The sequence below is a fragment of the Ceratina calcarata genome, unplaced genomic scaffold (assembly GCF_001652005.2).
Source record: "Ceratina calcarata isolate Rehan_Ccalc_2016 unplaced genomic scaffold, ASM165200v1 scaffold93, whole genome shotgun sequence".
Classification (NCBI taxonomy): domain Eukaryota; kingdom Metazoa; phylum Arthropoda; class Insecta; order Hymenoptera; family Apidae; genus Ceratina; species Ceratina calcarata.
The window spans coordinates 294,729-307,729 of record NW_017180684.1 but is presented as its reverse complement, the minus strand read 5'-3'; the positions used below and the strand labels follow the sequence as shown (position 1 = coordinate 307,729).

The 13,001-nt window shown below is 43.9% G+C and overlaps 1 protein-coding gene across 3 annotated transcripts in view; it reads right to left on the bottom strand.

Annotated features, from left to right (window-relative positions):
• The window catches only part of kay (transcription factor kayak), a 31,514-nt gene that overhangs the window by 13,494 nt on the left and 5,019 nt on the right, over window positions 1–13,001 (bottom strand). Inside the window, exon 1 of one of the 3 annotated variants that reach the window (XM_026819115.1) lies at window positions 10,138–10,562. The exons of 1 other annotated variant lie outside the window; for it this stretch is intronic. In XM_026819115.1, coding sequence (XP_026674916.1) covers window positions 10,138–10,272 — 135 coding nt within the window. In that variant the 5' untranslated portion in view covers window positions 10,273–10,562. Of the gene's footprint in view, window positions 1–3,161; window positions 3,377–10,137; window positions 10,563–13,001 lie in introns of those variants that run through there. One more of the 3 variants, XM_026819116.1, reaches the window with a different exon arrangement.

Sequence of the window (13,001 nt, the reverse complement as noted above, 5' to 3'; positions counted from 1 at the left end):
ATGTTCTTCCGACGTCTGATTTCTTTTTAAAAAATGCGTTTCTAGAGTGCATAAACTTTTGGGATTGACTGTATAGCCAATACATCCTTAATATATTATCATTTTTCACTCGTTACTAAGAGTCCACGTTTTAAACTACAAATAAACCAGAACACTTATAAATCTGCATAGTTGTTACGTCCTTTAAACGATATGATCGGTTGATCGATATGATTGTAAAAGTACAGCATATCGTTGTGACAGAACTTTGGAATGTTTAATGCTTCCACGAAATTCACGAGGGTCTTCGCTCAATATAGCTACCTATTATCTGTGTTAATTGAACTGTGCCAACCCTCTCTGGATACTTGAATGCTCCACCGCCGGCGCGTCAATTTCGAATTCCTGGAACCGGCAGCCCAGTTCCGGACTCTGATAAGGACGCGGAGGACGGCCGATTAACAGGAAACTAAGGCGGATCGGGCAGGCACGCGTTGCCTCTGTGAAATCGTTCGATTCGCGGTAACGTGGAAAATTGGCATCGAGCATTTCCGAGAGACGAGCAACCGCCCACGTTACAATTTCGAGCTAATTATTACGCGCACGTGAGACCAAAGCTTTTCGTAGAACGGGATCGATAGCGAATCGATCGATCGGGAATGAATTTGCATCATCGACGATTATCGACCGACTACGCTGATTCCCGAGTGGATAATTTCGACTTACGTAACTGACGAGATAAAGATTGGAAGAACAGGCACAAGGTGAGCGTAGTCGATCTCTGGAATCCGTTCTAAATTCTACTCCGCGCCTTTTTTCTTTTTCTCGCGGTCGTCGGACGCCGTGGTTAATTATGCGCGACAAGGATTCGACTCCTCGCACGTGGAGCAAGAAGTGAAATAAGAATAACGCGACGCCGCGGTACAGACGGGCGACGAACCGAGCGACGAACGTTTTTCCACGAAAAACCTTTGCGACGCGAGAGGAGGGGGGCATCGAAATGTCAGGCCAAGATCGCCGGACCGCTCCACTCGGCCTCGTGGGCGACCCAAGGCCGCCATTCTCGGCCAAACAAATTGCAAACAGGACGATTAAAAACCAGTCGACAATTATTCCCCACCGATGATTGCAGCTTCCGACGGGACGACAGTCTCCAACGCGCTCGAATAATTGGGTCGATTCCTAATTGCGTTTCAAATCGTGGCAAAACGGAGATCAACGGGCTACACGTAACCGAAGCTTTATTACCGTGTTATTTTCCCGTTCACGACCACCACGCTACGCGGTTACTATTGCGCGGTAAATAATTATGTTGCCGCCGCGCGAACTGAGAGCATTATCGTGGTACACGAAACGAAACAAAAAAACGTGGCGAACCGCTACGCGAACACAGCCTTGCATAAGAAAAAGAATGGTTTCCCAAGGGGCGTTTAGAACGTGAACGTTCAAATGAAAAAGAATGTAGAACGAAGTGCGTAGATAGTATGAGATTAATTCCGCATAGCAGTTAAGGAAACTCCCTGCCTCGAATTACAATCTCCATCGTGCCGATCCTCTTCGGAAACGGCGATCTTAATAAGCGGAATAATTTCGTAATCGTTTATTCTACTCGCCTCGTTGTTTTTCATCCGCGGGCTCGATAGGGAAACAATAGTAATACTATGCGCAGTTTACACGGGCTCCGAAAGCGAAAGCTACCGTCTATGTTAAGTACACGGAGCGTGTAATCGATAAACGCAGTCTTCCCACGTTGGCGTTTCATTTTCATTTAACGAATCACTCCGCTCGATACTAATTGCACGATAATTTAAAAAGATCCCACCTCGAGTGTATACAATAAAGATCTGCAATTGCATCATCTTCGGTATCAGCTGACGTGGCTTCGTCAAATCGGCATCATTTATATGAATTAGAATTTGAAGTCGCGTCGATGGCCTTAATGTCAGACAAGAGGAAATCGACTTTGCACGATGCAGAATGTTTTGTTAACGGATATCTCCGTTTCGAGTGTCACGTGTGGAATTTCACTCACGTTCAAATTCCACGATTAAAAGTTAGACGGAAAATTTCTGCGCCGCTCGAGCCGTTTAAATTTAACCATCGCGCCTAATGGGAAGCTCGTGAAAAATCTGTTTGCCTGCTCGTAACATTATTTTCCTTGCGAACGATCCGAGTAGGTGTACACATACGTATGTATATATATACACGCGAGTATAATAAGCGGAGCGAGCTAACGGTTGAAAAACACAGACACTCGGATGCATCGGACAGCTTCGGACAAAGAACAAAGAATGCAAATACGATAATACGCGGCGATCGACGGAGCGCACACGACTTTCCTCGCACGTTACGCTTTTCCCCCGTCCCATGGACACGTTGCGTAATGCAAGCTCGTTTTCCACGCGATAGTCCCGCGCCGTGTCCTATCGAAACGATAGCAAAATGTGGGGCGACCTATTTTTCAAATGGGCGACAATCCTGATAAATTCTACACGGACGTCTATCAGATAAAACCGTGTATCTCTGGCACTCGTTAATTCCGCGACAATATTAGTACTTTTTAGAAACACTTATCGTGCCTCGATAATACCGATGAAATCGTTCTCAAGAGTTTTCTATACATCCTTGCTCGAAAAATGTCGCTTTATCTACCAATTACTACGTTAATGTCACGGTGCAGCGCGGATATTAGTACGCAGGGAAAACGTTTGAAATAAAAGCTCGTTAAAACGATGTTTACGCGCTAATCACGAAAGGGAAACACGTACGGTATTTCCGGGAACATTATCGACTCGCGACGTCAAGGTTTCAAGCCCCGACTAGCCGATTCGTGAAAGCTCACGATACGTGGGAAGAGGCACGTGTACAGAAGCCGACGGCGACGACAGTGACGGGTCTAAAGTGCGCCAAGCGAAACAAAACAAAAAGCACAGGCATCGGCTATCAGCCAGGAAACGAGATAACAATGCTATTAGGGAAAGAAAAAAACAGCTACCGTGTCCCTTTGTTCGACTCGGTACGTGAGACGTTCGGAGATCGTTTTCTTTCAGTTACTCACACGGTAGAATTCGTAATCGCAGTCGTATCATTAAATAATAACGTAACACGTCGTTGCCGATTATGTATAAGGCTTACAAATTGTTAACCAAAAATGGTAACGGCTCTTAAAAGCGTAAACTCACCTCGAATAATACGACCTCGTGCCTGTTCGCGAAAACCGTATCTACGTGTGCACACGGACGCATACACTCGGCTCGCGAACGTTTCTCGTAACTATAGATAACCGTCCCGATTAGCACGCGAGACTCGATTTCAGGGAATCGTTGCGAGACCGTGGAAATACCGAGTCGTTCACTGAAACCATAAGGGAAAAGATAGCGAGGATAAAAAGAGGAAAAAACGCACGTCGACCGAGCGACCGCACGCGACGGCAGTCGTAGTGACACTGACAGTGTGCTTCTGTCATCGCGCTATCACCACATGGTCGGTGAGCTCGGGGCTCGGCCTCGCAGCTTCGGCCATCTTCGGTCGTGCTCGATTCCTTTCTCGAGAGGACACCCGGGAGAGACGAAGGAGGATCCTCATGGATCGTGGATAAAGGCACAGAAAAAGCGACCAGTCGCACCAGAGGCAAGAGGTTGCATTAGCCGGGATAAGAGATGACTTCATTCCGTCTACCGAAACACGATCGGAGCCACTTCTCTCGAACCATCGACAGATATCGACAAACTTCCATATTTTTTTTTTGTTTAAAACTTCGAGGAACCCGGGCAATACTATTTGTCACTTTCGAGGAATGATTTCTATTATTGGAACCAAACGTTGCGCAAACCAGTTGCGTTCTCTTTAACCAGATATATAAATGTGCTTAATCGACGTGGCAATAAAATAATTCAACCGAAGAGATTAGCGTTACGGAGAAGATTAAGATTATCGTGTGTAACAAAAGATTAATCGTCACTATCGATGCAGTTTTACGAGTAACGCAAAACCCGTGTCACCTTGCACTCGAGTCACGCGGTAGGTCTTATCGGTTTGGGAAAGAGGTCCGATTGATCGACATCGATGAAAGCGCGCGCTGGGATTTACATAAATGCATCAATGCCGCGTGCATGCATTACCCCGCTCGCAGTACTCGGGCATCTGATTACTAAATAGGCGCCAACCGAGAATGACTCACTGGGATTCGATGGCACAGAAGTGACAGAATCATCGTACCAGGAACTTCGGCTCGAGCACGTGTCGTTGCGTCATGCTAGTAGAACTACTTCCGGTTCGAAACGCGACATCTCTTCTCTCATTCCGCGGATTGGAAATATGCTCCAATTTTCATGCATTATCTTTGAAACGACGTCGTAAGGCGACACCATAGGTTCATCACAGATTTCATATCTTTTCTATAAACGCATTAAATCCGCGGTTCAGTTATCAGTGTTCATTTAATAATTTTAGTTATTTGACCTGAGAGCTTCATTCGTGAGGCATGTGACCTATTCCGAGAAGTTCGATTGAAACGGGGAATATAAATTTTCCCCGCGTGTCTAACATTGCGCAACGACGCAGGGGGATCACAGAATTATATCCTTCTTTTTTTCACGACCACTTTTGTGCCATTCGCGTTTTACGATGGAAAGGAAATGTGTATCTATTTAAGAGACTGAGCTACTGGGTCGGTTATCTTATTGTTGTCCTGTTAAGGTTTCCGGATGGTAAACTGTGTATCATAAGAGGAAACATCGATATCGCTGTTTTCGGTTAGACTTAGGTTGCTGATACTAGAAGGTTTAAGAAGAGCAATAGCAACGTGATTCAATAATTTGTTTGTACTAAAATAGCATTCAAGGTTTGTCAGGGCTCGTATTGCACAACCTCGACGACTTAGAAAATCGGTTGTCATACAAAGTTATAAATGTATGTACTTTATCGCGTATAAGTCTATGGTTATTTATCGAGCGCGTCGACGCGGGAAGGAATAAAACGCGGCAAGGGACACGAAAGGGATTGAACAGAGCCTAGCCGCTCCGCTCTTCTTTCAGATCTCATTTAATCCCGTCTCGACGCAGTAGCAGCGGTCTCTTCAAACCGCATCTAGTGCTTTTAATTGAAGTCTGGCCTTCCCTGAGCCTCGATTAACGATTACCATTGAGAACAGTGCTCTGTTGTTGGTCGCACGCCGCCTTTTCCATCAGCGACACGCACCCTCTTCCACTGAAAACCGGATAAACCAAGTCGAAGTGTAAACGATCGTTCGTTGAACGAAAGAGCACTCGAGAAAGAAAATAACACTTGAAAATCTAAAATTTCATTTTCTCAGGAAATAGCTGAACAAGTGCCACTCGCTTTTGCATATTGGACCTCGGCTGCAATTAGACACTTGGTAAACCGGAAACCCGGGTAATCGACATTCTAGCAGTGGAACGCGAGGGCACGCGTGAGACCTTTTTCTGTACGCTCGTACCAGACGGTATTATGTTACGTGTCTAAAGTACTCGTCAGTAGTCGATAAAGTGGCGTAGATAAGGACAAAGTGGCCTGGGCCCAGTGTTTTTAGCACTCGTACTTGAAACGACGTCGAGGAACAAACGCAGATCACGTTCAAAAGTGAACGACACGAAGGAGAACGAGCTACCCCTGGAGTAATTTTGGAAATTCCTTGCGGGTCATGTCCCTGTCCCCATTCACGCTCAACTGGAATTCATTTTGTAATGGGAACAAAAATTATTTGTGTCGGAGCTAATTCTACGTTTATTTTCTAATTGTAAGCGAACCATCTTTCAGAAATTGCTATCGTGGAATCGATGGTTTCGTTGTTAAACCACGGCAGATTTTGAATGATTTAGCGAATAAATGGATCGCGATCACGCGAGAAATCGTTCGATAACTGCAAGGTTATTCGGCTGTAAACCATCGCGCTTTATTAATTCACTTATAGTGCTTAAACTTTAGTTCCACGTGTATACGCTACGAGACTGTTAAGTGCACAGAAAGAATCACGAGGATGACGTCCCAAGGTAAAAAAAGGGACGTTGAAGAGAGCGATTCGAGGGCAAAACGGTCCGTGAATTCCTGGCCAGTGACGCAATCCCTCAGGCATTTCCGACTGGTTGCATTTCTTTCTCTCCGATCAGAATTCCTACATAATCGCACACATAATGCCAGCTACGTGTGACCCTTCACGCTTCCATCCCTAACCCTTTCCTCCCTCGTCAAACGCTCAAACGTAATATAGTAAATAAAAGTGATTTATCATTCGACCATCGTTCATTTAAATATCGGACTTCTACTATTCCTCAACGAGACGAGTAGCATCGTCCCCGACTCCGACCACGTTCGATCATAATGAACCGTTTGATACCGTAACGCGTTTGAAGGCACCCACGTTTCTTTTGTACGGTCCCGTCACGGATATAATAGTTTCACGAAATTGGATACACGCACGTCCCACGTATCAATCCCCTAAAGGGCCAGCAAGCAGGGTTCCTCGACCTTTTGAACGAGACAGCGCCTTTTATAAGGGCGAACATCACCTCGTGAATAGGTGGGACCACTTTATCATGTACCATCGGTGGGAAGGAATAAAACGAGAAAGATCTTTTTGAATAATGACCGAGTGGATCTGATTCTTCTTCGTTTCTCGAGCACCTACGACGGGGAATGCAGCCGTGAATAAAGATACTCATGTTTTCCTTTCGTGTGACGCTCGGCCGGAAATCAATCTCGAAAAGGATCACGTCTCGAGATGGGTGTGCACGTGTTTTCAGAAACGTTCCATCGTTCGAAGTAACGTCTATTCTTCGCGCGACAACGCCGCGGTATGTTAAATATTATTCGGAGCAGACGGATCTCGATGTGGAAACAATGGTCTCTCCGAGTATAAATCTGTTGGATCTTTTCAACGACGAGATATACAGTTTCCTTCGAAGGACATTTGAAACGCTGGCGAATATTAAATCAAAGGCAAGGATGTAGCGTATAAAAGAATTGTAAATACAGTGTGTATTGAACAAGCGACCGTTTTTTAAAATAATAATCTAGCATGATGAATCACGATGTCCTCCTGCGCCATACTAATGATCCAATTACGCGCAAACTTTTTATAATAAAAGCAATTCGCATAATGAACGGATAATTTTAACCTGATTACAACAAAAAACGTACGTCAAACGTTTGAAAAGACGTTCGAAGCGCACGAGCGATTAATCATAGTCTATCAGACGTACCGATGGAGGTAAGAAAAATCGAAATCGCCTTTGATTCTCGGACTCAATCGATGGGAAAAACCCCGAACTGGAAAGAGGTCCAACCAGGATAAGTCGAAGCATTCTCCAGGGGAAAGTGCTAACGCATTGACGTCATTCGTACGCAAGATATCTTTCCGTGGAATCGACCTCCTTTCGAGGTCGACTACACCGGATTACGGACTCCGTAGGAATAAAGAAAGAGAGAGAGAGAGAGAAAAAAAAACTAATCTCGCGACCGTGGAAGCCTTACGGAGTTCGCGTTTCGCAGTCCTGAAGTTTATCATGCGAGCCAGGTTCGCATAATTTGTTCTACGATAGATCTTCGTTGTGAAACGTTCGCGGTGTATTAAAAGAGATTTCGCAACGATACTTCTTCCACGCGATTCCCCTTATCTATTAGCTCGAAAGTGTACGATAGTACTCCACAAACATAATGCCATTCTTTTCCTCGTTGATTGAATTTTCCCGACAAAGAGGATTCCAGAGGTTACTAACGAGACTATAATTAATCGTTGCTCGAAGAATCAGCAGTTTCGCAATTATTGATCTATGATCAGAAATTGTTATTCCCCCAAAGGATATTTCAAGAGCTTTTTATGTAGGTCAGCTACTAATTGAACAAGTCAGTCATTGAAATCAGCGTTAATTGCCAAACCGACCGATTCTGGATTCGTTTGTCTCAGTAGTAACTCACAATTCTCGGTAATAAGACCAATGAAAATGAAATCGCGTATTCATTTAGAAGCCTCAGGACAGAATTAGCGATGCACGCGTGCAAAATTATTGATCATCGATCGGAAGTTAAGGAATTAAAGTTCCTCTTATTTCTCTCAAGGTATTCTACGTGCTAAGTTTGTCAGCTGCTAATTGGCTGAGTCATTGAAATCGTCATTAATTCCCAAACCGACTGATTCCGGATCCGGTTTTCTCAGTACGTAGCCACTTCGGTTTCTCGGTAAGAGGACTGATAAAAGAGAAAAAGACGGTAAACGAAATCTAGTTAGAACCGTCGGGACGGAGTTAACGATGCAGGCACGCAGAGTGTATGAACGATTTTCCTGGTACCGGATGGTGTCTCGCGGGGGAACTAAGCCGCGTAATCGACATGTTTACGAGGCGTCGCGAATAATAATGGCGGGTGATCTCGCGTGTCGCGACTCACCGTACCACGACACACGCGACACGTGCGCGGATTTTCATTCATAAATCGCTGGTAAAACTACTCGAGACCCCGATGACTCATCTCGTGCCACATACACGCCGTGAGATAAGCTACGCGAAAATAAAGACCGATAACTTCCTCCTTTTCACGCGACTTCATGCAAATTCGTGGGCGTTGGTCCGCGACTTTCGATGATGCCAACGGGTTTTTTTTTTCTTTAAATCGAGCGATGACGGGAAGAATAATTGCTGGATCATACATTATACTCGCTTCCTTCCTCTTTCATTGATCATTGACGATCTTTACATTCTCGATTATTATTCGCAAAAATCAAATTAAACAACGAAAATGCAAGAGTCATTTATTTGTGAAAATAAGATAACAACGAACATTTAACTACGAGAGAGACAGCAAAGGAAATGATCGCCTTTCTTGCGAGGCTAAGAGGCAAGATGACACCTCTCGCCTTATGACCCGTACATATTGCTCTCGCTAAACTTAACCCTGCCTTCGTTTAACTAAACCCTCTAATTGGTGGGTTAACGAGCGTTAACTCCGGGCTTCCTGTCAGATTTAAGTAACTGTTTTCCTTCGGTATCATGTGCACAAAGAATGCTGAAACCCCCTCGGAGGGTGAGTTTTCCTTTTCAGAACAATTCGCACATCGTTAAGTCTAATGACTGACGATGAAACAAATTGCGAACGCGATTGAGAATTACAGTAGAACTTACCAATCCCTTAATCGCATAGCAGACGTTTCAATGAACGGAAATATCGTTTAAATGGGTGTCGCAAATTATTCAGAATGATAATTAGTCTATTAATTCTACCTGTCCGCAGAACAGAATAAAATACACGTTGCATATGTAAACTTTTCAAATACTGAGTGACTCGAGGGAACGTTTTAAGATACTGAACTTTATTAGGGGTCACGCAAAAGTGAATTGGCTAAATTTCATGAATAGGGATTCATTGTGTAATATATCCGGACATTTTGTGGAAGCCTCGGCCACGTGTTCAGACGAGATTCGCAAGAATCGGAAGTAGGTCTTACCGTTAATCACGACATTAGTCGCTGAAGATTAGAAACGTAATGTAATACTTTAATACCACCGGTTATATAATATAGGATTTTATAATCCTTTCTTCAGAACAAGAAGTTAACCGAGAGTCGTTGCGATTTAATATTTATTCAGAAGATACAAATAACTTCTGGCTTAAATTCTTGAAAAATAATAGGGAACGTGCGTCAAACTATGATTACGAAACAGAATGTAAATGAAAAGAGTCTGGAACAGTGAGCAGGTGAAATATACTGGGATTCGAGACGCGATAATAACGTTTCTTGGAAATTTCACGTGAACGCGTCACCCGCAAACAGGCCCTCAATTATCAACTTAATTACACGTTTTCATCGTGCATTCCGCTTCCACGCTGAATTTTTAATTAACATTATAATCCTATTTATATTAAATCCAGTTGATAGAATCAAACGACTAATTCCTCCTCAATCGTAAATGAAGTAGGTACAAAGAATCACGTTTTAAAAACGTAGGCCACGTACAGTTCTAGTTTGACCAATATCGATCGACCTTCGATCTTGACACCTGGACGGCGTACGCGCAGACGATGTCAGTTCAACAAGACATATTCTACTATTCCTCTGACATTCATTTTTAAATACAGACATAGTAATTCGAGAAGCAATCGTATAAACAAAAGACTATTAATACTGTCAAAAACCGTTTCCCTTACCATAGCTTTCTCTTCCTTGGACAGTATCCACTGGTCGGAGAAATTAGATGTCGGCGGGTACATGGAGAACATGGTGTAATTATGGTCTTCGACGATATTGTCGTAAAAACTTGCGCTAGGCACGCGTTGCGTCATCTGCGAGCTGGTTTCGCTTTCAAAACTTCACCACAGATAAAAAAGGAGTCACCGCTGCGGTCCTTTGAAGAGTTCTAAACCGCCGAAAGCGGTCGATCGGAACTTGGAACACGAGCCAAGAGCACTCGCGTTCGAATCGATAGCACTCGTTTAAAGTACCACTGACCCGATGAAAAGTGCGTAACGCGTGCGAATGGTTATCGACTCTTTCCGGGACACTGTCACGTACAAGTTCAGTCGTGCGTCGGCAAGGTCCGCTGTCTGTGTGTACTCAGGCTAGCGTCGCGCGTGCTTACGTATCCCAACTGAGCCCGCCAATGTGACTGGGAAACTATATAGAAAGACAGCCGCTCGAGCCCCCCACTCGTCGACACGGAGCGCGCACCGAGTGACGGCATCGCCATCATGATCGCTGATTTGCGCGATAGCGCGCGGCCAATCAACGTGACTCGGGAACAGCGAGAAAGAGTTCCACGATACCGGGGAACGGAGAACCGGCACCCTTTTTCCAAGTAGAAGACGTACACTCGTCGACATGAATAATTTCATAATTGACCGACTGAACGATCGAATCTCCCGTTTAACGAGTCTCCGCTTCGTGTCTTACCTTTTCAAATGGCAGAGCATGCGCGTCGACTAGCCGGCGGTAGACGAGAAATTAAACGTATACAACGATGACTGATTCACCTAATTCCTCGATATCTTCGACGATATTATATAATTAAAGCTCTTCAAGTATTTCTCTATTTGCACAAGAGATATCAACTCGGCAGTTGGATTTGAAGAAAGTAACGCAAATCACAACTCGGTGGAAAAGTGACTCACACCATTATAACTTTTTACCCCGTCAAATAATCTCACATCAAAATTCTCGCGCAGCTTACATTACAATTGTAAAATTCGACCGCGATCCACACGCCGAGTGAAACACAATGCAGTGGCAGGATGATGCATGCGTAAACAATAAGTCCATGCATAAATACTTAAAAACTGACCACGGTTTTCCCGCTTTCGCAAACCAGGTTGAAATGTGGCAGTCGAACACAATGAACAGAGGCAGTGGAAATATGTCAAGGAATCGCGAGTAGAGATTCTCTGATGCGCGTGCAAACCGAAGGCTCACCATTTGCTGTTTCTGCTGATTTTTTGTGATATCCGCGCAATACGCAGTTGTCTCGGACACGTGGTTCCGTCGCGAATCGTCGTAAATAACTAAAATAGAGAAACGCGGAGGTTGAGTGACCGTCGTTTAGCGGGGCGTCATTTGTCACGCGTGCAACGATGCTTCTTACTATTTCGGTAACCGGGAATACCCCGCGCGCACTGCTCTTTGTTCTTGTTTCGATGTATGCATGCTGCGTGTACTTATAGGTGCAACGAACCCGGCTCGAAGTCCGACGGCCCGTACGTGTGAACGTACTTTGTTCGAGAATAAGAAAAGAAAAAAAAGGAGAAGAATAACATGCGTAGCCGCCGGTAGCGAGTGTCGGGTTTGCTGCACGCAGAAGGAGTCATAAAAAATATTGCAGAAAAGTGGCGCGTAATAACATTGCCGCTCGTAAAACTGTCCGTGTGGTCGTGTTCTCTAAGAATTTTTCTCTCTGAGGTCAACACCATTTTACGCATATTAACTACATTCCGGATTTCTATGCAGAGTCAAGTGTTTCTGACGTCGATTCAAAAAATGCAAATCTAGATCGAGCATTCTTCACATTTTCTATACGATTTTTGTTTACTTTGCCGCTTATCGAACTGTAAAAGATGATTTATCTTCGACGATGTGAAATAGTAAAAGACTTTCGAATGAAAATAAATTGCGCTGCGTATCTATTACGAGTTCCGTCTTAAGGAGCGCCATTAGTATTGTCGAACAGGTATGTCACGAGCACCCGAGAACCGGGGATTATGATTTACAATCCTGTTCCGCAAGTTTGAAAAATAACGCACGCGCGCGCGCAACCTACAAAGGCAACCCTTCGATCAGGAAAGGGTAAGGCGAGGAATTATCGGCGTTTTAAGCCGCGTGCAGAAAAACATAAATCCTGGCAGATTTATGGTCCTGTTTTAGTGAAAAGTCTCGTGGAAAAAAGTGCAACGTGTCGACAAAGAATGATTCATAAGACACGCTTCGACTTGTTTACGATAAGCCCTCCAAACTGCTCTTTAACTATCCCGAATTTCTATTACATTTCTATTAAAATTTTATTTTTGTAAAACCACTCTTTAATCATACAATTGAATCGAAAGCATTTTGCTGGAATTCTCTAATTGTCTACTCAGGTAGAAACAGTAGATTGCTTTTTAATTGTTTTCCGAAGGTCCAGTTCGTACAGACCCAAATGGTTTCAACTAATTGCTAGTTAATCGTCAAGTCGCTAGAAGTTTCTTAAATTGCGGAAGCCTTCCCTTCAGTAAATCTTTACTACCTCATGAAATCGTCACGTGCAGCTTGGGACAAGATTTTACAAAAAAGATTCTATAACTTTTTCTTTTAACTCCGGTAATTAACGAGTTATGTACGATTAATCGGCATTTTATTGGTACTGACAAAATCCGGCTTGTCGAAATAGCAAACTTTTGATAAAAAGTTTCGTTTTTCCTTAAATACTCTTAAACTATTAGATCTACAGAAAAATTGCATACGACTTTAATTGTTTTATTGTTATTTGGAATCAGTGACCTAAGCGGTGCATTCGAGGGGCTCGCTTATGGATGTATTGGCTATACAG